The sequence below is a fragment of the Erithacus rubecula genome (genome assembly GCF_903797595.1).
Source record: "Erithacus rubecula genome assembly, chromosome: 2".
NCBI classification, from domain to species: Eukaryota; Metazoa; Chordata; class Aves; order Passeriformes; family Muscicapidae; genus Erithacus; species Erithacus rubecula.
Genome location: NC_136685.1, coordinates 19,468,426 through 19,493,086, shown reverse-complemented (window position 1 = coordinate 19,493,086; position 24,661 = coordinate 19,468,426). Strand labels below are relative to the sequence as shown.

At 37.5% G+C, this 24,661-nt stretch overlaps 1 protein-coding gene across 2 annotated transcripts in view; it reads right to left on the bottom strand.

Moving 5' to 3' along the window:
- The window catches only part of DLGAP2 (DLG associated protein 2), a 438,256-nt gene that overhangs the window by 338,740 nt on the left and 74,855 nt on the right, over positions 1-24,661 (bottom strand). For both annotated transcript variants that reach the window (XM_079325551.1, XM_079325552.1), the window contains exon 2: positions 24,130-24,184. In XM_079325551.1, the coding sequence (XP_079181677.1) occupies positions 24,130-24,184 (55 nt within the window). The remainder of the gene's footprint in view (positions 1-24,129; positions 24,185-24,661) is intronic.

The window sequence follows — 24,661 nt, the reverse complement described above, 5'->3', positions numbered from 1 at the left end:
TGGCCCCTCACTGTGAGAAAGACACTGAGGGGCTGCAGAGAGCCCAGGGAAGGGCAGGGGAGCTGGGGAAGGGTCTGGAGCACCAGTGCTGTGAGGAGCAGCTGATGGAGCTGGGATCACTCAGTCTGGGGAGCAGGAGGTTCGAAGGAGACCTCAGTGCTCTCTACAACAGCCTGAAAGGAGGGTGCAGAGAGGTGGGGATCAGTCTCTGCTCCCAAGTAACAAACAGTAGGATGAGAAGAAATGGCCTCAAGCCTCAACAGGGGAGGTTTATATTGGATATTAGGAAAAATTTCTTCACCAAAAGGATTATCAAACATTGAAACAGGCTGTTCAGAGAAGTGGTAGAGTCACTGTTTCCAAAGATATTTAAAAGATGTCTAGACATAGTGCATAGGGCCATGGTTTAGTGGTGAACTTGGCAGCACTGGGTTAATGATGGGTCTTGACCAGAACTTAGAGGTCTTTTCCAACTGAAACAATTCTGTGATTCTTTTTTATAAGGAAAGTATTGCTTGAACTAGCAGGCATGACAAATAATTTCTCCTTATTTTACAATTAAGGTTTTCAAACATGATCATCAAATATCACTGAAGGGCACCTTTTTTTCTTTCAGGAACAAGAGAGAGAATAGATGTTTTTAGACAAAATACTTACATTACTGGCCTCTGGTGGGAGTGGTGAGAGAAACTGAACTACAGCTAAACATCAAATTTCTAGTCACTAAATTTTATTTAACAACCTGATTATTATTATATATTTAACAACTCAAGATCTTGAGTTCAATCAGTTATATATAATTTTCTGATGCTGGAAGTTCACTTTACCTGAGTATAGCTATGCTAATTACAATATCTTTACTCCCCCTGGGACTCCACTTTGGAATGGGCCACATTTTAATAAAGGAGAATGCTTTCTTCTGCACCACTGATGCCTATCCAGACCTCCTTGCAGAGGTTTCCTCCATTACAGCTGTGTACAAATGGGTGCAAAGGGGTAAAGTAGCTACAGATCTAATATGAATGAAAGTAAAACTTCAGCCTCTCTTGCTCACATGCTGCCCCCTTTTTTTCACTTCTACTTTCAGAGTATTGTGAACACTGGAATATTTTTTTTTGCTGCCTCTGTTTTTTCCATTTTTATAAAACCATGCTGTAATAAAATTGAGACTTCTCCAGAAGTCTTCACAAAAATCAGATGATGAGAGATAATTAATTGAAAATATTAAAGCAATAACATTAAAATGCCTTTTCCCCAAGTCTTTGTTTTCATTTAAAGAAATTTGCATTTACTACTTTCCTTACATGGCTTTTAGTCATATATCCAAGAGGACAGATTAAAGTTTAGTTATTTCCATTCACCTTGCAATGTTCAAAATTAAGGTGCTGTCATGAAGAATGTGTATGGAACCTTAACTGAAATAACAATAATAAGGTTTTTTTCTTCTATTTCCACATAACATAAAGTAAATACTATGGACAGCAAGAAAAAGTTTCTTACTAACACTAAATTGGAAGATTTTACATATTTGACAGAAATTTGAGAAATTATTACCTGTTTGTATCTTAATTATAAATAAAAACTTAATTTAATTTCTGTGAATTGTAATCAACAGTTATGTAAACTGCAAACGAGGAAACAGGTCATCCACTAAAAAGCTAAAATGCTGTATACAAGTCATTTCTGCACACAAAAGTATCTCACTGTAACTCTATAGGTCATATTTGAGGTCATAAATACTGGTCATAGGTGATCCTGGAGGTATTCCACACTGTCCTCCATGAAAAAAAGATTGCCAGAGCTGCTCAATGATCATACAAAACCAGTTCAGCTAACTCAGATGTCACTAGTCTAGGTGACATGGTTATAATCTTCCCTCCTACAGCAACAAATCTATGAGTGGAAAAATTACTGCCTTCTCAGTTCCTCCAAATTTTCTGTTTATATGCAATTTTGCCATTTTCCTTAAAGCACACATATAGCCCCACTATAAAATGTGTATTTCTGTTTTAATTAGGTTCATTTGGCAGAAGCTGAGAACAATCTAGCAGAATTTGGCCTCTCTGGAGGATCTCAACAGCAAGCACTGAGGCATAGGACACTCCTGCCCTGGCAGGACAGGGACAGGATCTAACCTGGCCCATTCCCAGAGCTGCCAGTTCATCCTCAGCTATTCTCATGGATGCTGCCAGTGCATCACTACTGTGTCTTATTAACACTTAAGTAAAATTCTGGGAGCAAATTGTAAGACACTGTACGTATCTTTCATTAGAATACAAGATATGCATGATTCAGTATCTGTGCCCTTTTCAAATCCCAAGTTCCCACCAGTCCCAGCAGATGTGCCAAGATGCAAAAAACACAAAAAGTGGTTGACTGAAGAAAATGGCCAAAGATCAGTACAGAAAATATGGCTTGAAAAAAATTACCAATTGAAAAAGACCTTTAGAGCTTCTGCTTTATATAGAGCAGGTCACTGTCAGCTTCATTTGCCTTTTTAAACATGAAGTGCATGAAGTACAAAGTCTGCTTTGTAAACATGAAGACATGAGATGTGTGTGAGACCACTGAGAAGAAAAAAGAATTCAGGGCATCTGAGCTTCTTGATCAAATATTTAGAATTTTCTTGAGAGACTCAAATGCCCATATTTGAGCCATGTCTATGATTATTATTATTATTATTATTATGTGTGTATAGGATTGCCAAGAGGTTGCGATCTGTTCTTTCAGGCACTAAGTTTTCTACACAGAGATACAACTTCTCAAACAGCCTTTCTAGAGCAAAGGGCACATGAAGGCAAGAATATATATAATTTACTGCCTTGACCCAAACATTTTTAGCCTTACTTTGCTTTGGTTAACTCAGATTACTTCTCAGAAATGTTTCTTAAAAGAAAAAAGCATCCTTTCAGTAATAGTGGTCAAGCAAAGAAACTGGGTTCAAAGTACATCTTGTTTCCAGGAAACACCAGTATTGAATGCAATGGGCAGTTCAGAGGTAGAGACTCAAAATTCCTCAGCAAGGAGTGAACCAGGAGTGAGGAGTCTGAGGAAGAGGGGCAGAGGAGAAAGTAAATAGCACCAAAGTGGAGAACCAGAGCTGTGACAGGTTGGAAATTAGAAAGGATAAACCTGATCATCATCAGGAATTTAGGATACTCAGCATTATTCTTCTACTTTCACAGCAAGAACCTGTGAATCCAGCTCATGACAGACCTGTTGTTATTCAGGCCAGGCTCACAGGCCATTCACAATCTTCCCCACTATCTCTTTCCTTTGCACAAAGGTCTGTGTCACATCAACACCAGCAAACAAAATTCACTAAGGAACATTCTCTTCCTGTGAGGGTAACATGTTCAACCTGTCCACACAATTCTCTGGACAACTCTCCTCTAAAATAAGAGTGGCTGCATCCAAGAAGCTGTTGGCATGTTCTGTCCTTAGCCTCACCTACCACTTGTCCTTGTCTAGGAATTGCCTGAGACACAGAGAGTTTTGGCCCCAAGGAAAAACTGCAGTAAAAAAACCCCTCTGTGTTAACAATTCACCAACATGGAAAACATTAAAATCTGTTGATTGGACAATAGCAATATCTCTGGATCTGTGGATGATATTAGGATGTTTGCACTGCATGTTTCTGTTTGTTAGTACAGAAGTAGCCTAGGTCCTACAGCCTGATTGAAGACATACTTGTAATTTCTAATTTAAAAGGGGAAAAAAAAGGAAAAGAGAATGGAAAAGGAAATGGGAAAGTAAGAAAAAGAAAGGAGAAAAGAAGAGCCCAGAGAAGCAACCTGAAAAACAAAACACAAAATCTTTATATAAAGTGCACTAGGCAGTGGAACCTGTGCATACTCTAGGATTAAGAAGAGCTCATCTCAAACTGCTGTGTGGGACACAAATATCTGGCTACTGGCCCTGTATAAACAAAAATCCTGAAGTTTTGCAATTGTGGGTCAAATAAAATACTTCTTTCAGTGTAAACCACACTGCTATTCGGACTTAAATCTGAGAGATATGACATGAAGAGATAAATTAGCTTAGGATCTAGTGAGTAATGTGTGAAAAAAGAGTTCTCTGTTTGAATAGATCTCTGTCAATACCTGACAGTGCAGATGGCAGTGCTGGAAGCTGGAACAGTATTGCTGAGAGGCAGCTCTGAACCCCAACATTTGACCATGTGGTTCTTGTGGCTTTACAGTGGGACTTGTAGATGCACAGCTGGGAATTAATACACATTAAAAGTGAGTTTTATTCTGGATAGCTTCTTTGCTCCCTCTGTGCTCACACAGATATTTCCATGACCTTCACAGTGGGGGAATGTAGGAAGATCAGCCCAGCTCAGGACTGTCTCTCCCCATGTTGGCATGGATGTAAATCACTTTGGGAGCACATGGCCAGGCACCCACTCCCCTCTCAACAGAGCCCCTGTGGAGGCAGCTCTGGAAGTGTTAGCCCACTTTGTGGTGCTGTCACCAGGAAATTTGTGAAAACATCAATAAGAGTAACCAGAAGTTACGGAAAACCTTTGGGAGACACCACAGCACAAAGAAAAACAATATTTCAATCTCTCTCTTGCTTAATTGCTCACTTTGTATTCTATTATCACTTCTGAAATAAGATATTATCACAGGCCAGAATGAGTACTATGGGAGACAAGGTTATGACTGAACACAAGTGATACAAAACCCCCCAAAAAGGGGATTGCAGCCCCAAGTTGCCTTCCTCTTGCCCCACTCAGCATAGACAACTCAATTTTACTAGGGTGTGGCCCTATTCTCCAAAAGGGCAGTTTCTCACTGCTTGTAGAGCTTCTGCAGCACAGCTCACAGCTAATTACTGCACCATCAGTTTCCAAAATGTTCCCTATCCATCTTACCCATTCTTTTCACCAGCTATTGTCAGCAGCTTTACATATTTGAGAGCATAATCTTCCTTTACTTACTATTTGTTTTTATTATTATTGTACCATTATAATCTCATTATAGCCTTTTCCAGTTTCAATTATTGTATTTATTTTTTTTCTGAATCACTGTAATTGCTTTTAGTTTTTAATAATGTTTAAAATTTTCACTCTCCAAAGCACACGTTATTATTCCCATTATAAAATTCAGTTAAAAGGTTGTCAGTAGTCTTGGTTTGCATTGGTCTTGGATTGATCTTTCTGCCATGCATGATACAACAACCCTGCCTTGCCAATGCTTCCAGCCTACAAAGGTAGAGTCACTTTTAAACTACAGGCTCATCAGAATATTAGAACTCATTGGAAAACTGGCATTCATACTAGTGTGGAAGAGAAATGTTTAATAAAATGCTCAGAGCCTAGAAACATTGCAAAATTATTCTCCAGTCCATCCAACTGTGGGAATTACTGTTTTTTCCACTCTGGGTGTGATTTTTAAAACAACAATTTTTTTACAGGACTCTGAACTCCTGTGACAGAATCACTATTTAGCTTACAAAACACAATCACTTCAACGAAGTGTGATAAAGTAATTCACCTCTGATAGAAAATTGGAAGACATTCTCCTAATTTCCTGATTATTTCTCTCAAATATGAGATTAAGTGTATATCCACCAATCATGCACACATGTCCAAATAAATTAAGTAAATAAGATCTGAAAATAAATACTGGTGTGTTTTCCTGCACAGAAATCCTGTAATCTTTCAGGAACCCTCTTAAAACCAGTACAGCTTTACTTGTTTGCATGACTTATCCATGAGAAATATTTCCAAAAGAGTTGATTCAAATTCTAATGATTCATTTTTTAAGTTACCAGAGATATCATCTTATCCCATCACATTAAATTAATTTACACATTACTGATTTACCAGGATCAATGTTTTCCTAGAAATAGAACTAAATGCAATGATACTGTAATACTTTTAAGAAATGAGCCCTTCCCCTTTTCAAATAGCTTTGGAACCTGAATCTATCAACAACTTGGCAATAGCTTGAGCCCCCCTTTATCTACAAACATTATTTAAATACGTGCACAAGACCCACTGCAACAATGACAGAACTTTCCTCTGCAACAGTAAAAATACTGCACTCTGCTCAGGAAACACTTTTCAATGCTTTTGAGAAACATGTCTCATCATTGAGTCCCATGCATATCACATTCATTGTACATACATCATAAGCATGTAATATTTGCATACTTATAAAATTTGACTGAATTAATTAGTAAGGACACAGCCCATGCATTTACTTGTGTGCAAAACTAGATTAGAAAATGTTTTGAATATTTTGTGATGCAGGATCACTAGAAATGGGCAAGGATGTATCTAGAGGATGGGTGTACTTCTCATCAAGACTCAGTGTGACAATCCTGTTAATCCTCATTGCACTTCTGATTCATTCAGAATTGCTGCTATGAAATTGCTCTTCAGCTTGTTCATCTGCATAACAAGTGATCTCTGATCATTTCGGAGCCAGAAAGATCCATCCATGATAACATCAAGATAAAAGCTCTGATGTTACAGATGGCTGGGAATAAGAAGGCAATTTAAGTGTAATCTTCAGGAGAATATGCAAGCTACATTGTACAGGTAACAGGATGTGATGAAGAAACCATTTCAACTGCTCCTGAAGCCCTTAATTACCAGAAAAGCAACCTACATACAGTTCATTGTTTCCCAAAGTCCTAGAAAAGATCATGAAATCTTCTAGTTTAGTCACCATTTCTCCACAGTCCTCTACATTTTACACAAAAACTCCAGTCAACTTGGTTGTCTGAATCATGACCTTTTAAAGAGGCATTACACACATACATTGGGTGTATGTTGTGGTTTCATTGACAGCAGCCTCTGCACCTTGGCCACTGGAACCCCAATGCCCAGAAAAAAAAATTACACAATAAGAGTGAAAAAATTCTGTAGACAAAATAGAGGGAAAAAGAATTTGGATTTTTTTTTTTTTAATTTAGCGCTACAGCTAATATCTAGTTTTATATTTTGCAAAATCTGCAAACAGCAATTACAGCCCAAAAGGTCATCAGTACATACCCATTGCAATGAGCAAAGTGGCCCAGATGAAGACTTGTACATCTGCCTGAAGTGCATTATCAAGGTATTTGAATAACAAGTGCCCTGCAAATTCCCACAAACCAAAGTCAGGAAGTCTAGGAAGGCTGGTGTTCCAAAGGGTTATCACTTGGTCTGGTATCACAGTGCTTGTCTCATGCATATTCTAGAAGCACACCTCTCACTCAGCAGGCCTGGCCTCTCGAGCTGGAAGGGTCAGCCCAAAACTCCTCAGGTGTCACAGGTATGAGACAAAGCAGACATGAGTGGGAGCTGGTCAGAGATGAAGCATCTGCTATAGGAAATGTTTCACCACCCATTTCTACCTCCATTTCCACCATAGCAAAAAATTTGCCTTATTTGTAGTGGTCTCGTTCTACTTTTCTCTGACAGTTTCAAGAACCTTTTACTTGATGATGTTTTCACTCAGGACTGATCTGGTTCAGCTGAAATACACCTCTGCTTCTCAAAAACCAAAAATCAAAATTAGTCTGACAAGGCATTTTACCCAGATCTTAAGGCATTTTTTTCATTGTTTTTGCATGCCTATGTGTTCTTCCAAGGTCACTTAAAATAGACAGGAAAGAAAACTGTCACATACTAATATTAAGAACACCACTGTGATGCTGAAGCCCTCTGCCTGTTCTCTAGTCCTCTGTTTAAATACTGCATCAGTAACAGCCCTTCAGCTCCCAGCATGATCCTAAAACAGTGCTGCATCCAGCCAGCCCCAGAGAATAGAAAGAGTTGAAATTTCCAAGAAGACATTCTTTGCTACTCTAGTTTTATGACCTCCTTTTCTTGGTTCTAATTGACCAGTTAATTTTTCCCTAAACCAAGTTTTCAGCTTTGTGGACATGAACGAGATTAATTTATACACACATTCTAGCCATGGTGTTCTAATTGTTTGTTTCAAATACAAGTTTTAGAAGAATTTTTTTTAATATCTTTAATTCCAATGAGTGCTGCATTAGGCTGAGCATGGTTCCACTTGTTTCACAGCCATTCAAAAAACAATGTCTTTTCACTGCCATCACAGCAACCTTTTGAGATCTGTCTTTCAACCACTATCTAGCTCATAACTCTGCTATAATGGAGTCATGTTTTTAAAATCACCTGCATCAAGTCAGGAAGCTTGCAGCACTCTATATACATTTGGTTGAAATTAACTAAAACCTTGAAGAAAACTCTTGCATCCCTGGAAATGTGTAAGACCAGGTTGAATAGAGCTTGGAACAGCCTGGTCTAGTGGAAGGTGTCCCTGTTTATGACCGGGGGTTTGGAACTACAGAACCTTTAATGTCCCTTCCAACCCAAACATTCTGTGATTCTATGACAAGACCTGATGTCATTTAAAAATGTGAAAACCCATTACAGAGTCTAAACCTGTAACTCCTTACTAACCAAAAAGATTAGACAGAATTCAGGTTTTATATAAAATGAATCAAATTTGCTACTGGAGCAATCCTGATTGTTACTTTGCATACTGGTATGACACTGACACACTTAGAGAGTTTTAATGTACACAGCCATACTGGTAAATTATTTTAGCATTTTTTAGCCAGCTTGAGGTGATCTGGAGGAATGAAAAAGTCATTGAACCATAAATTGTACATTAATAGAATTGAATTGCAAACAAATAGTCAGTCATAAAATAAAAGGAGGGGGGAAAAAAAGAGCAAATTCTTCCAAATACCTCAAAAAGATAGAGTTCAGCTTTAGTTTCTTCAGACAGTTTTATTTCAAAAAAACTAACTAGCACACACAGGTAAAAAAAAAAAAAAAAATATATATATATATATATATATATATATATTATTATGTTTTACTATTAGGAAATTTAAAGGAGAAAAAAAACCTTGATGGAAGGCAAGTTATGCAGCGTTTGGTAAATGCATGCATGCCCTTTAATTAATTTGAATAAAATACTTGATGTTGAAAATCATTGCAGCAATATGTCTAACTGCATTTCTTTATTTTGCATAACATAAGAAAAACAGGCATTTATCTGCTATAGATTTACTTCCCAGTGTGTAATCTGAATGTGAGCATATTAAATGAAAAACACTTAATATTGAAAATAAGGATTATCACTGGGATGGCTGCTGTTCCATAAATATATGCCAATACAAAATATAGAAATGGTCAAGGGTCACTGTTGCCAGATAACTCATATGTTAGTATGATTTATTTATTGGCTGTTGAACCTTAAATATTGTAAGTGCATCCCCAAAGTCAATATCTATAACATCAATGAAGCTACTCTGTTAATAATCTCAAGGATAAAATTAATTCAAATAGGCTAAATGTTTTTCTCAGCTTTCTGCAAAGATCACCTCTAAATTAATCAGTAGAATGAACTAGATAGTACAGCTAAGGAGACATACAGAAATGAGAATATTTTTAAAGTGCTTATTTTACCACAAATGGAGGGATGGGGGAAGGAAAGAATGGAGAGCAAGAATATGTTTGGTAATTAAGAACTTATCATGCCTTAATTCCTATTTAAATGGAAGACAATCCACAGCTGTATACATTAATTGACTTCTTAAAACTGAGTTTTTAAATTATTACTTCCTTCTTATGCTTCTAATTCACATAGATTAAGCAGGATTATTTCACTGTGGCTGTTGTGTTTGCCTATGTCATTTGCTTTGTAACATCTTATACAAATGTTTAATTTTTTTTTTTAATTAGGTTTAAGAATAACCACAGGACAAACATTCTTGTTATCTAGGAATAGGGATCACATTTTCTTGTGCCATAAGAAGAAATATCAATGCAGTCACATTACACTTTAAGAAAAAGAGTACAAAGCCAGATTCACTTTTTCCACAAGGGGTTTAGAAAACAAATGGTTAATGGGCCAAGAAACTATTTTAACATCTTTTCTTGGAAAAACAGAAGGCTCAAATCAAGGACACTAGTTCCCAGATACATAAAATACTATTGCATAAGCAGGTAAAAATCAAATATTCTCTATGTCCATGGTGGACCAAACAATATAAAGTTTAAAGTTGCAACATTGTATATTCAGTTTGAAATACTTGGCACAATATTTAATAGTAAGACTAATCAAATGCAGATCTACTTTGCTTCAGAAAGCTGTGGAACCTGTCACAGGCTGCACAACCAACAGGAATTACCTCCAGGAAGGCAAGAATAGAGCTTGTATTGGACAAGGGGAGGAGACTATCCAAAGTTCAAACCCTGACCTTCCAGACACAGAAGTTTTCTCTGATTATCTGAATGATTTAAAAAAAAAAAACGTGGCCATCACATCAAATAGATACAATTAGATTGAAAAATGCAGTTTTCTATTGGATTAAATAAAATGCCTTCAGGCAGAATTCTTGCATATATCACATTCTTCAAAAAGTTAAAATCACTGTAAAGTTTTTTATTAAAATACATGCAAAACTAGTAATTCCATAAGAAATTGTGTGTATTGGCAGATTGTGTTAAAAGTTATCATCCATTATGAAGATATTATGAAGAGCTTATGCAGAGACAGAGACTGTACCAGAGATCCTAGATTATGGAGAACCCTTATCACCATCTAAGAATTTAGAGGAATACTAACTCACAATACCTGGAAAGGAGAGATATTTCTGAAAAACAGATCCCTGGCAACAGCAGTCAGCTGTGTGAGAGAAGACATGCTGTTTGTGGGAGTCTGGAAACTCAGTCTAAAGAGCAACAACACTCTGCTGTGACTGCCCTGTCTTCAGGGCACAGTGCAAGTAGAAAAGACAGTGAAGCTAAAACAGTGGAATGAAAAATCCATCTTTAACTTCATCACCTATCCAGGAAAAATTTAAAAATAAATAACCTCAAATCAATATACTTCAATATACTGCAGCAATGACAACTAAACAAGAGAACCCGTATCTTAATTTCTGCTGAAAATTTGGCTCATTCTTGGCACTTCCATACCGTCCTATCCACATGGCTTGAGACAGAATTCAAAGATGAATGTGCTGTGCACACATGCCCAATTACCAGGAGGAAGAAGGGGGGAATGAAAAACCAAAATATTTTTCCTGTAAGCTAAACCTCCTAGGCTCTCCTAGATAGCTCAGTGTTAAGTCAACATCAGATTTCTTGAATGGGGAAAGAAATATTTATGGTGCAGTATTTATACCTTAGTCAAAAGCTCCAACAGGAAGGCAACAAAATTCAAGTTAAATAACGACACAGTTTTGTAGGAAGCCATATGTCTTCTATAATGCCAAACAAAGATGCCAGTAACAGTTAAAAATGCTCTGAATTTTACAGCCAAGCATTACACAACATCAAAAAGCTAAGAATCTGCTAGCCCAAAAGACTACATTAATCAGGAAGAAGTACAGTGAACAGGAACCTGTTTCTTATGTGACTAAAAAAAACCCAGAAAAAGAATTCACATAAGTTTTAAAGAACTAAATTAATAGATCAAATAGATGCAGCAAAACTAGACAGAAAATAACAAAAAGTCCTACAGGGAATTGCAAAACATTAGACATGAGAATCACCAAAATATCTAACCAAGTGATAAAGCTGTCAAGTTTTTTTTGAGAGGATGAAAATAACTACCAACAATGAAGAAGATTTGAGTTATTTGCTATAGTTATGAAAGGTCCTTAGAAAAAGGAAGTCACAGAAATCTGTGAATATATCTGTGATGGTCTTGAATTACAGCTCAAAAAAATCAAAATGATGAAATAAGATAGGATGTCTTCCACAAGGGCTTAAAAAAATGAACTTTCAAAATAAGAAAGATGACCACAGCCTCTTTACTGGAGTAAAGAAGTTGGAGTCCAGCTCTTGCAGAAAACAGTGGATGCAGCTCAGCAACTATCACTTGCAATGGCTTCCAACAGAGTAATAGCTTCATGCTTACAAGGCTGACATTTTGAAGATGTCAACCTTAAGGCCAAAATCTGCCTTCCAATATGAAAGTGAATCTCATGACAATTGAAAGGACAGGCACTCAAATCTATCTCAAAATTTACCCTTTCTTGAATTTTAATTCAAATAACAAGTACAACCAATATCAAATAGATTCCTCAAATGGTTTGGGTTGAAAGGCATCTTCAAAAATGATCTTATCCAAGCCCCTCTGCCATAGGCAGGGACATGTTTCACTAGATCAAGTTGTACAAAGCCCAATCCAGCCTAATTTTGAACACTCCCAATGATGGGTCATCCACCACTTATCTTCTTCCAGTGCCTCACCATTTTCATGGTAAACAAATTCTTGCTTATGTCCAATCCAAAACTACTCTCTTCTCAATTTAAAACAAATGCCCAATGCTCACTATAGGCCTTGGTAAAAAGTTTCTCTGTCTTTCTACAAGCCCCCTTTATAAGTTGAATTATGTAGGATGCATTTTCAAATAAACACTAGAAATGGAAAGACAATCATAATGAAGACTTATGGCCTGCCCCCCACAGGGAAAAAAAAAAAAAATAAACAGGCAAAATAAAATACTATTAGCCCCTCAAAATATCTCTGCCTATGAAGATGCTTTCTTTTGGATGATACCAAAACATTTGTTTTTGCACACAAAGAAGTAGATGCCTTGAGCACCACCCAACAGCCTACTTCTTATTGAACATCAAAGTAATTCTGTGTCTTTGAGGAGCACCATTCATCGCCATTGTATCCAAAATCCAAAATCCAGATGGGTTATCTCAGTCCCTGTTGCAGTAACAATACTCATAATATTGCTAAGGAATCTGAAAATGAAAAACCTAAAAATTGGGGTTTTGCTGACTACCATTACCAGGAGTACATCAAGGCTTTGAGTGATGATTTGTGTTTCTCTACATCAACAGCTTTCCTTATTAGCACACCATTCCTATCAGTTTGTTTAAAGCCTTTTCAGAAGTGACTGCTGTTAAGTAAAGTTATAACTGATTTATTTAGATATTCAACATAGCAGGTCTTCAATGAAACAAGTATCATAAGCTTTTCTTAGAAAAGAAAAAGTATTTTGCTTATGCTATGGCAGTTCTTTAAGTTGCTAAAGTGTATTTAACATTACAAACCTGATCAAAGGTGACTGCCTCATTGCCACCCTGCAGCCCAGGGGAAGAGTTCAGAGTAAATTCCAGTCTCTTCAGCATATGAAAACCAAGCAGGCTTCTCCATTCCTAACCTTGGCTATTGGAGCTTTGACTTTTCATTCCCATAAAACACTTAAGTAGTATAGCATAGGTATAGCACTTATTGACTCATTTGAACAATTTATTCAGTTTTAATCTTCAAAAACCTCTTTACCCTTTTCATCATATTTAGTCACCTTGAAACTGGTATCACAGAAGGAAGGTTGTAAAACAGAAGGCAAGATCAGCAATCAAGCAGGGATTTTATTGCATCATCAGTGAGGATGAAGTTTGCCACCTCAGCTCAAGCTCCCAGGGTTGGCACATGCCTTCAGGACACACCTTCCTCAGCGCTGCAGGGGATGCACTGCCTGCTTCTGCCTGTCTTCCCAGCCAGAGCAGGTCAGGCTCCTCACTGTGTGGCTGTGTTTGCACTCTAGAATGTACAGAGAACTTCTTGCTGAATAAAATACTTCAAGACTTCTGTTGGACATGGCTCGGGAAGATGACGCTCCACTTTGTGAGTTCCACAAAAGGCTAAGTTTAATTCTTAGACAGCAGGCTGTGCCTTTCCAGCTATGTCCCAAAAGACCATGACACATAAGCACGTTCAAAAGAGTCAAAGGCAAAAGAAGTGTTTAGTTTCTGCATTAGCTAGCAACAAGTGTACTTCTACACTTTGAGGTTTTCCTAATTCTGAAGCAATTTGTATAAGCACTCACTAGTCTCCTCTGAGCTAAGCAAATATTAGCAGCAGCGATCACTGGCACATACCAACTCACCACTGTGTTAGGAAAATGATTTAAGAGCAAGTAAAAACCCTCAAAGCTAGAAGATAAGTCTTCAGTGAAAATTAAATAGATACTTTACTGTTTGAATGGTTAAATGAACAATGCCTGTCACCAGATAAATTTGGACAGATATTAATAAAATGAATGTCCTACTAAAGGGAAGGCTTATAATACACTGCATTTGTTTACTGTGTCTTATCAGTATTACAGTTTCCATAGAAACAGGAGAGAGAAAATTTTAGCACTGGGCAACAAATTCTAATGATCTTTAGTAAAGAATCATTATATATATTTAGTGTAAATAAAATACATCAGAAAGATTTACACCCAGGTATATGAAACATTGATCACTAGTCCTAATGGACAGATGCTCATGGCTGTAGATGATTTCCAAGTCTTTATGGCAAAGAAAGAAAGGACACATCTCATAACACATGGTGTTAACAGTCCATGCCATGCTGATCCTTCCTCTTCAGCTTTTCAGTTTTGTATTGCTTCCTCCAATTGCCCTCCAAATTAGAAGAGGAGCAAAAAAGTATTGAAGCATTTTCAATATATACATGCCTTTCCCTGAAGCTTATCTTATCCCTTACATTTATAATCACCTGCAGCTTAACCATGATGTAATTTCTTATGCCTTGTGGGCTGATTTCTATGAGTCACAATTTCCAAATATATTTGTGAAGGTGGTTCATGAATTAAACTTCTGTCAGCTGAAGCCCCCAGCATTGTTCTGCCCATGTTCAGTATGGAGGCTCATGGCTCACAAGTTTTAATGTACAGTACAGAGGATCAGTCCTTGGTTTATAAAGGACATTCAAGAAGCCATTACATAAGGTAAGAAAAACCACAAATGCCCCCATGGCTTTTTGTCATTCCATCACTATTCTTTGGTAAGTTTAGGTTTCCTATATATACCACTGAAAATCTGCAGATGATTCATCCCCAGGATTTGCTGTCAAATGAGTACAGTTTTGAGTTATGCTTCTCATAGTTTCCCTGGTGCTGTGCTCTGACCCTCTCTTCTTCCCTGATTTTAAGCTGTGTCCAGATAAGACCTGGGCAATTCTGGGACAGTAGCTTTGGCCAACTACATATTCAAACTCTCTCACTTAAGAATTTAACTACCTAAGTCCAGCAAATCAACATATTTTAATAAAATTGATACAACCTGCAAGTGACAGCATGCATCCAATCCTGTACAATGACTTTCACAAGATATACTGAAATATCAGCCTCCTTTATGATGAAACATCTTCACTTTCTCTGCTCCTTCCCTGTCCCAATGATCTTTGTATCAGGAAGGATAAGCTCATGTGTTTTTGCTGTTCCCAAGCTCTTCCCTTGCTTTTTTTCTGCCTAGCAGTGTCTCTCCTCTTGGCTGGTAGATTGGGAGAGATTCTCTGGAGGTAGAGCTGGTGTCTCAACCAGTGCACTGTCATACTGAGAGGACTAAACCACACACATGGAAACATTTGCTAGCGTTTAATCTCGAGTGCAGAGGGTGCAGCACTGCCTCTGGTAATATACTTCTACAATAAGCACCACTAATGGCTTTGGGGATCATATGCATTATTGATGCAGAAATGTTTGATATTTCCCTTTGTGACAGAAAGGAGACAAGTGGTTAAATTGCTTCCTGTTGTGCATGACTGTAGACATTAGCAGCTGTTATTTATAGCTCCTATAGTATCCCAAAAGGCAGGAGAATCACGTCATAACACCGTTACTACAAATAAAATCATTCTAGCAAAGTAAACCATTTTAAACATAGACAATATCACTGTAGAATGGAAAGCATGAACAGCTCAGACGTTTTGATAATAAAATGTATGTGTTAGTACTCCCACCCAAGCAGCTAATACAAGAAGATTTAGGAAGGATGGCAAAAACTTTACATTAATAAAATCAGCTGAAAGAAAAAAGGTACATCTGGAAAAAGTCTCGACCCGTACATCAGTGGAAGGGGGATGTCCTTTTCTGGAAAATGCACTAGAATGAAAGAGAGCTCTGATTGTTTTAATCATGGAGATGCTTGCATGCTACATCTCTTTTAAACTATTATTCTATCCCAGGCAGTTAAATACTAGTCCAAAACATGAGGCAGACTATTCCAAATTAAGAAGCATGCCTTAGAGCAAGAAAAGTTTGTTCAGGCATCTTATGAAAATAAAAGTTATCTAACACTGTGGGCATCTTAGATACAGAACCCATTTCCCCTTACTTTCCCACTCTTCTAGTAAAAAGGGATGGGAAGAGTGGGAGGTAGGTGAAGAAGGACAAAATAAAGCAAACAAGAGTTTCATAAAACAGTTCTCTTTTAAGAGGTTAGCAATGTGAGTTCTAGCCCTTATTTTTTCTAACTTACATTCTTTTTTCAATAAAAATTTCATGATAAATTCTATTATCCCCACAAACCTGAAAAAAAATGTTTTGCTGTTCAAAACATTGGAGAACTTCCACCAAATTGGAGAACTGTGATACAAATGATATGAATCTGGAATGAAAAACTGGTGGTCATTTCCAATGCTGCTTTGATTGCTTACTGCTCTCAGGACTGTCTTCAAAGTTTAGGTACATATGTCTTTTTAAGATAACGGTCTACTTACACAGTTAAATTGCAATTTAAGGGGAAAAGGAATATAATTAAAATGCTTAAAAATGGTAGCAAATAAAACATGTCTATTACTTCTACACTTTGCTCAACTGACTTATGTATGGCTAATGCATACCAGCCAAGAGGTCTGTTCATGCTTCAGAGGTGTTTCAACATAGCTGGAGAGGCAGGATGCTACTTAAGCAGGGAATGCAGATACTTTTGTGTGGGAATCCCTGAGAGCTTTAAAAGGTAAGGGAATAGGGTTTTTTTGGCCTACAGTCAAATTTCTCTAAGGGTAATGAAATATCAGTGTGGTCTACTGAACCCACACAAAACCAATTAATTCAAGAGTCCTTCAGCATTATAGCTATATTCCTCTGAGACCTATAAGAATTTCCTGTGCTCCTCACCTTTAACTTATTCTAGAGAAACATACTAACATTTTTCCTTACTCATTGTATGAGTAGAGATATCTGTATTTTGCTTTCTCTGCTCAATTACACACTCTTTACCTCTACCCACACACTGCTCTGTGTTGGCCAAGACATACCTTTTGGCAGTGAACTTCAAAACCATGTTGCTCCACACGAGAGTGCCCGTGTACAGAACACTCACACACCCAGAGCCCCTCATCCATGTGATTTACATACTGCCTGGGCAACTGCTTCACAAATAGATGGAAGCATGAAAAAAAAACCCCACACTTTGGCACATAGAAATCTACATAGTCATTCTACATACAGCTTTCCTTTATCAAGACTTACATTATTAACATGGCCAGTTATCAGAGCTGCCTGCACTTTCTGTGTCTGATGATGCACAGCTCTCTCTTCCTTCAGCAGCTGAGCTGTACACATTGGAATGCTTTAAAAAACATTTCAGAAGTAAAGGTCAGGTAAGCTTTCTTGAAAAGGATGCTGTTTTCTGGAGAGAATTTCCTTCCTACACACTTTCAGCTACCAGGACTCTGCAGCTCTTTCAGGCCAAGAGTCTGGGAACACGCATGCCCACGGCTGCCTCTCGAATCGAGACTCACCAAGTCAGAATTCTTCCTTCAGTCCATTTCCCCACACATATAAGGGTGAGACTGTTGGGAAAGTGCTATTTTACAGCTAAGGGTTTACACCCAGTCCCAAAAGCACAGAGGTTAGGAGACACTTGCCTTTCAGGGTAGAGTATTTTATCATTCTTGAAACATTCAACATGACATCTAAACATCAGTGAAGTATTTTGTTCCGTGTTTTGGTTTTAGGACTACATAATTTTGGGTAAAGCAAAACTGTGACTTCTCATAACAGTAATAAGAGTGGAAAAACATCTCCCTGGCTGAACTAGTGGTAGTAGAGGACCTGGAACTCCAAAAAGGTCTTTGTACTATGCTTGCAACCAACTAGGACACCATGCACAGACTGAAGCACCAGAGCTATGTGATCATTGTTTTTACACCACAAGCAAAATGGCACAGAGATCTGTGCCAGTTAGAGCCTTAAAACATTTTTATGCTCACACATATCAATTCTAGCCTGTCCAATTATTTTAAATGGACTAATATGTGTTGATTAGTTTTATAGATGTCTTGATACTGAAGTCTGAGGTCCTATTGGTCTTGAGATAATAGACCTGGCCCCTTTGAAGTATGAGCCTAGCCCAAACTGCCTATGTTTTTGCTCTTGTGGAGGCCAGAGTTTAGTGGATCAAGATGAACAATCCTAGGTACATAAAGGTCCAATAAGACAAGGCAGTCTCCTGGCTAGTTTGAGATGGAAAGTGCATAGTTCCTTATTCTAGATGAGGAGATCTGGCAGGACTAAGTTTAAAATGGCCACTGGGTATTACTACACATCCTTTCATCAGTTTATTCTTTCCCCCTCCAGTTCAGTTCTTTCTTCTTCATCCTCTTCTGGTGATCTACAACATCTCTACAGGGTCATGGTAACAGGTTTTGCTTGTTGCAGCTCTGATAATTACTTTTATTTATTTTTAAATTTGCAGAAGCTGGCATCATATGCCTATCCAACTAAAAGCAAAACAACCTTGACACCAAGGTAAGAGAACTTCCGGATTAACTAGAAGATTAAGAAAATACTTATTCTTCCTTTATTTTCTCCCCTCTAATTCCCATTTCCATGGAAACTGGGCTGGAAAGTACCAGCAGGCAGCCTGCAGCTGAACATCTGAATGAGAATGCTCATGTTTAACTCAGCAAGCAGACAGCAGGTGAAATCTGCAGGAACTGTCTAAAATCTATAGCTACATCTTGAAAGCAAAAGGACAACTTCAGTTTCAGCAAAGAACTTCTAAAGAGGGTCATATATCACCCCAGTGAATATTCTTGTGTGGCAGCAGTTGATAATCTGACTTCCTCTTTCATAAAAGAGGATATGATAAGATTCTTTATTACAATGGCAGAAGGCAAAAACTCATCACAATTAATTTATTACTTCAAAATGTTCAGGAGGAAGATAATATGCTAGTGTGTATGGTAAAGATATTTTTGTAACAGGACTTTGGCTTCTGAACACTGTGCTGTAACTCCTTCTGTGGAATCAAACTGGCTGCTGTACAGTTCATACATACACATTGTCAGCCTAGTCATCTGGATGGCTCTTCTTACAAACATCCATTGCATTTCAATAAATATATATATTATATATATATATATATATATATAAAATTTCACTAGCAGACACCAACATATTTGCTAGCTATAAAGCACATTGGTTTTGAGCACTAAGTCACATTACTTGTATTTTAAAATCTAATAAGGCAACACAGTTGTAGTTAAAGAAAAAAAAGCTATGTTAACTTCTTTAGCCGGTTTAGTAAATCTGTGTGGAGGAATTCTATTTAATACCAGATTTTTCTCCTGCTCAATATTTGCTCTTCAAGCAACAGCAAGAAAAGTAAACAAGCAAAAGATGAAACATTTCAGTCTTGGGCAGCACTTTATCCAATGAAGAGATAGGTTATTATTAAATTCCTGCTTTTGTATATAAAGCAATTACCACTCTCTCAAGAAGATATTACTCATTCTTTGCAGAAAGCAGAACACTGGTCACACTTTTTTTCAGTGCAATTTTAGGCAATGCAGTGGACAAAAGAGGATGATTATAATGAAGGATTTAACATCTTGCATAAGTTCAATATCAGCACACAAGAGCTGACCTGAAAATGAGTTATGAAGAAACTTGAGACAGCATCAATCTTTTTCCTTTTTTTTGTTTTTTTTCCCCAATAGTGTTGCTCAAAGTTTAAAAGAGCTATTTACCCAAATCAAGTTGGCAAGATAGCTGCAGATGCTCTTTATTGTACCTATGTTCTCCTTCAGGGTGAGGGGGAAATTCAAGATTAAGCATCAAAGAATGAATCAGCCCAAGAAGTGCTAGTGACTATTGATTCATTCCTTCCTTTGGGATCTTCAGTGGAGAAAATGAGTACAAATTTGCAGTCCAACATACCAAACTCATGGCCATGATGAAAAAGAATAGTACAAAAGCTGTTTGTGCAATTTCCTCATATGATAAAAAACTAATAATTGTGTATCAAGAGCACAACAGTGACAGACAAAGCACAGAGCTATCAGTATCTCTGCAGTGCAAGAATGTCCATTTAACAGCTGCAGCAATGTAAAAATCACACCTAGTGCTTTCTGTTAAGGTGTTCTATTATGTTTTACTTCATCAAGTATATTTATGCATACCTTGATGATCACTTATTGTGCTACAGTATGATACAAGGCATCCTGGGATAAACAAAAATCAAACTCTAAATAATTTACTCTTCTGCTCTAAGACTGCTTAAACACAGGATACACAAAAGCATAAGCTCTCAGATAATGTCCTCTTTTTTATTTGCATTAATTTTTCTACAGCTAAACAACTCACATGTACTGCTTGAGGAATTTTATTTCAAGCAAACCTGGAAATAAAAATAAATTTTTAAAATACATACATTTAAATAAAAAGTAACCCACAGCAGGGTACATTGACTTCTGCTTCAAATCAGCATTCCTGCCCCTCGATTTTTTGTTCCATTTAGGAATGCCAAAATATATTGCATTTAATGCAATATCTTCATTTTGAGGGTAGAAACCAAAGGCACTGCTCATACCCCATGGACAGCTCTCTTATCCATTACCCTATCCAAGAACCTTACTAAGGGAGGGAGGAAGCACAGCCTTAGCACCTGCCTAAGGTTTACAGAAGTGATTCTCCAGTAATGGAAAGGACTTCTGAATTGGCTGAAGATTTCCCAGTAACAGGGAATGGATCATTGCTGGGAAGTATTTATAAAGAGAATATGAGCTGACTGCATGTGTACACAGAGGGTGGTGGATGTCCATCAAAAGGAGTGGGTTATTCCTCCCACCTGGAGCTGAAGAGAAAGGTTATAATTCAAAAAAATAAGCAAGCTGCTCCCCACCAGGTCATTAGTACTTTCACACTGTTACCCCTTATGATCTTGTTACTAACACATGTAGAGAGCATGTAGCTGCTTCTCTTCCAATTAACTTTATAACTGCTAATGCATCCCAGTTGTTGCTGTCTTGGTTAGGAGATGAAAAAAATGAGCAGGGTCATCAATACAGTTCTTACACTATAGTCATGGCATATTTCTTGTTGAGTATTAGAGTATGTGACAAATAGAGTTTCTGGATAGCAGCTAACACAATAACAAGCACACATTGTGCCAGTGCACGGTATATAAACTTTTCATTAAGTAATGAAAATATCATTAATGGAAAGCCACAAATAAATTAACAATTAAGAATTGAAACATCAGTGTCTGTTAGCAAAGCTTAATGCAAGAAACCTACTAGCTGTATTCAGTTTTTATTTAGAGAATCAGATTTTGTAAAGGTTTTACATGTTTGAAAATTAATCATTCTTTAACCTTTGAAACAACTTCTCATTAAATATGTATCTTCTTCCAAAACTGCATTGCTATGGGATGGCTGAATTATATTTTTTTGTGCTTCCTTTTGAAAGTCTTTTCAGGACATATTTTTATAGCTCAGTTACAAGCACTGGGAATAACAGTTCATGGTAGAAGCACTAACACATATCACCACCAGAAGGAGATCACGGCTCCCATGTACCTATATTTCCATGCATAGCTCTCTTCTCCAGTTTACAAATACAGAATACCAATACTGACAAAATTTGGTCACTTCAAACTCCCACACACTGTAGGAAGGGACAGTGAGACATGCAGTTCTCTAGAGTACTATCAGGTTTCACTTTTCTAGAGGCAATCAGGAATATATTACTTTTCTCTCTCAATTACAGGCTAATTGCATACATTCCCCAAGAATCAAACAGTCTCAAGGGCAGCCAGACACAAGGATGGACAGGCAGCACAGGCTCCATCATTCCCAAGGGCTCATTTCCTTCCCTGGGGTGCAGCTCCAGTGCTGATAGTGTGGAAGAGTCTGATCATGGGGGCACTCTTGAATGAGGAGCCCAAGAACTCCAAGCTGCCAATGCTTGAAATGCTGAATGGCTGTAAGTGAGAAACTGCCTCTCTCCCTTTCACTCATCCTACTCCCCACAGCATCTTGTTTTTCCCTAATGGTTTTGTCAGTCTCATTATGTCGTTCTTCCCCTCTCTCTTCTCCCACCCCTCCACCTAGTCCATTTCTCCTTATCCTTCTGTATTTATTAGGAACAACACTCAAGCCTGCACATTGCTCAGTTCCTCCAAATGTCGACAGCTGAACACAAACAGACCCACAGCTCACAGTCAGGTAATTTTTCTGGGCTCATTTACTGAGAGTAGAGCTGGACAAGATTTTGTATGATATATACATTTGAATGCAAATAGCACATTCCACATTTACAGAAATTTACTTGGTTTTAGTTTGGACTAGTTGATTTAGACCTAAATTCTGACAAGACAAAGGTTAATTTATCTCTAACAGATGAATTTAAACAAACTATAATTCAGTCATTCTTTTACTCCAGAAAGGAGGTGAAAAATCCCCCATGTCCTGTCTGAACTTTCCTTCTCTCTGCCAATTGTTTAAACACTAAATGGAGGAAGTGGAGGAAAATGGAATACAGATTTCATTTACTTTGCACCTGCTGGCAAATCCCCACTATATAGTAGGTAAGTAGTAGTCACAGAGACACAACAGAACTTACAGATATTTTCACACATAAGTGTGCTTGAGTTGCACAGCAGCTGCTACATACCAAAGCCTGATAGACTTCCTCCTCAAAGAGTTCAAGACATTCAAAACCAAATTTTACATTAGCAAGCTCCTCCTTTATTTCTTATGTTGAAATGAAGGCACTACTGCAGGTGACTGAGTCCTAGACAAATGGTTTTCTTGATATTGGTTATAAAGATAAATGGTCAGTCTCACTGCCCAGCTCCAGGCCAACACTTCATGTAACTCTGGCTTTGATATCTACATGATACACTTCTATATTTGTTAAGAGTTTGGTTGCCAGTGGAATCTGGATGAAGTTCCTATATTACAAATAAAAGGAAAAAATCATTGGCACAGGATAACAGCAAAGGAGCACACAGTCTGGGCTGAGGTCATTACACCAGGCCAAATTTTCAGGAACTCTTTAAATTGTTATGAAGGCCAAAGTCTGTCTGTAATTTGCTAGCAAATTATAAAATTTCAAATTCTTGCTGGAAGGGATGTGTTATTAACTATCTTACTAGAATACTTCTATCATGTTCACAGTCTAAAATGGAAATCAGATTTTAAATTTCATTTGAATATTGGCAGGTAAGCACAAATCCCACTACAGTTCAACACAGTTGTCAAGTTCTCTCTGTATTTACCTTTAGTGCAAACTGTTCCTGAAATACAGGTAATAGCAAGTCAAGGAGCAAATTGGTTTATTTTAGTGGCACCTACTGGGGGAAAGGGGTATGCAGATTTAAGAGATGCCAGCAATCACATATATTCCAATAATAATATATAGCAAAAATGCAATATTTTCCTTTCTCCAAAATTAGTCTGTCAAATCATATCCAGAGCTGCATATGCAGTCACTTTCACTCAACTTATAGTATTTTTGAAAGGATTTTAAAACTTATTTTAAAAGAAATTGTTTTTTCCTGTAATAAAAGAATGCAAAATTCAATCATGGCTTTCTTCTCTTCCAATATCATTCTCAATTTATTTGTTCTTTCACAACCACTTTAAGTTTCTTCCTGCACCACAATAAGGTATTGTTAGTGATAGTGGTTCTGTCTACTCCTTCACTCTGAAAAATAAGCATAGGGCAAGCATTTACCTGCAGTTAGAGCTACATGCAACTTAATGCTTAGTACTTTTTTGAATCAACAGGACCAGACTGCAGACTGCAATATTAAACCCCTTTTCTTGACAAAGTAGTAACTTTATAATTAAAAATATAAAAATGCTTCAGAAGTTCATACAAATAACTTTATAAGTGAGACCTGAGAGCAACCTCTACACCTGTGCCACCGTCAGAATGTTAACAGAATACATGAAATCTTCACATGAAAGCAGATAATTCAAACAAAACACCATAGTTCATTTCAATGACTATAAATAGCAAGCAAGCCTTCTCTATATAATTCTATTAGTGTTTGTGTTTCTCCAAATCATATTACATATTAAGAAAAAAGTTTACCTGTGTTCCTGTCAGGTAAAATACAGCAATGCTTCTGCAGTATGCCAGGGAGAACCTGTGGCAACAAAGAAACAAGTGTTAATAGATGTATATATATTTTTAACATCATGTGAAGAAAAGCCAGAGATTGCTGGAATGCTGCATCTGATCAAGCTTTGTACTCTCAAACTGAATCCAAATTAACCATCATGCGATGTAAAGGTGAATCCTATTCATCAGAAACTGTAAACAGAGAAGAACCTTGCAAAATTAGCTGCTTACTACCTGCCTGTAACGTTAGTTTCACGTTCTCCCATTGATTGCAATATCAAAAGTTGATTAAAAGAGCCCTAGAGCCATAATCAAACATGCTAAACTTAGAAAGACAGTATGTTATCAGTCAGTGATGCTGCTGTCTCTCTCTCACACATGGCACTGGGGTTATGGCATCCAGCTTGTTGCAAACCACTCAGGTCCAAATTCCAAAGCACAGCACTTTGCTCCCCACACAGCCAGTTCCAGTGGACAACATAAAGCTCCAGAAACCTGAGAA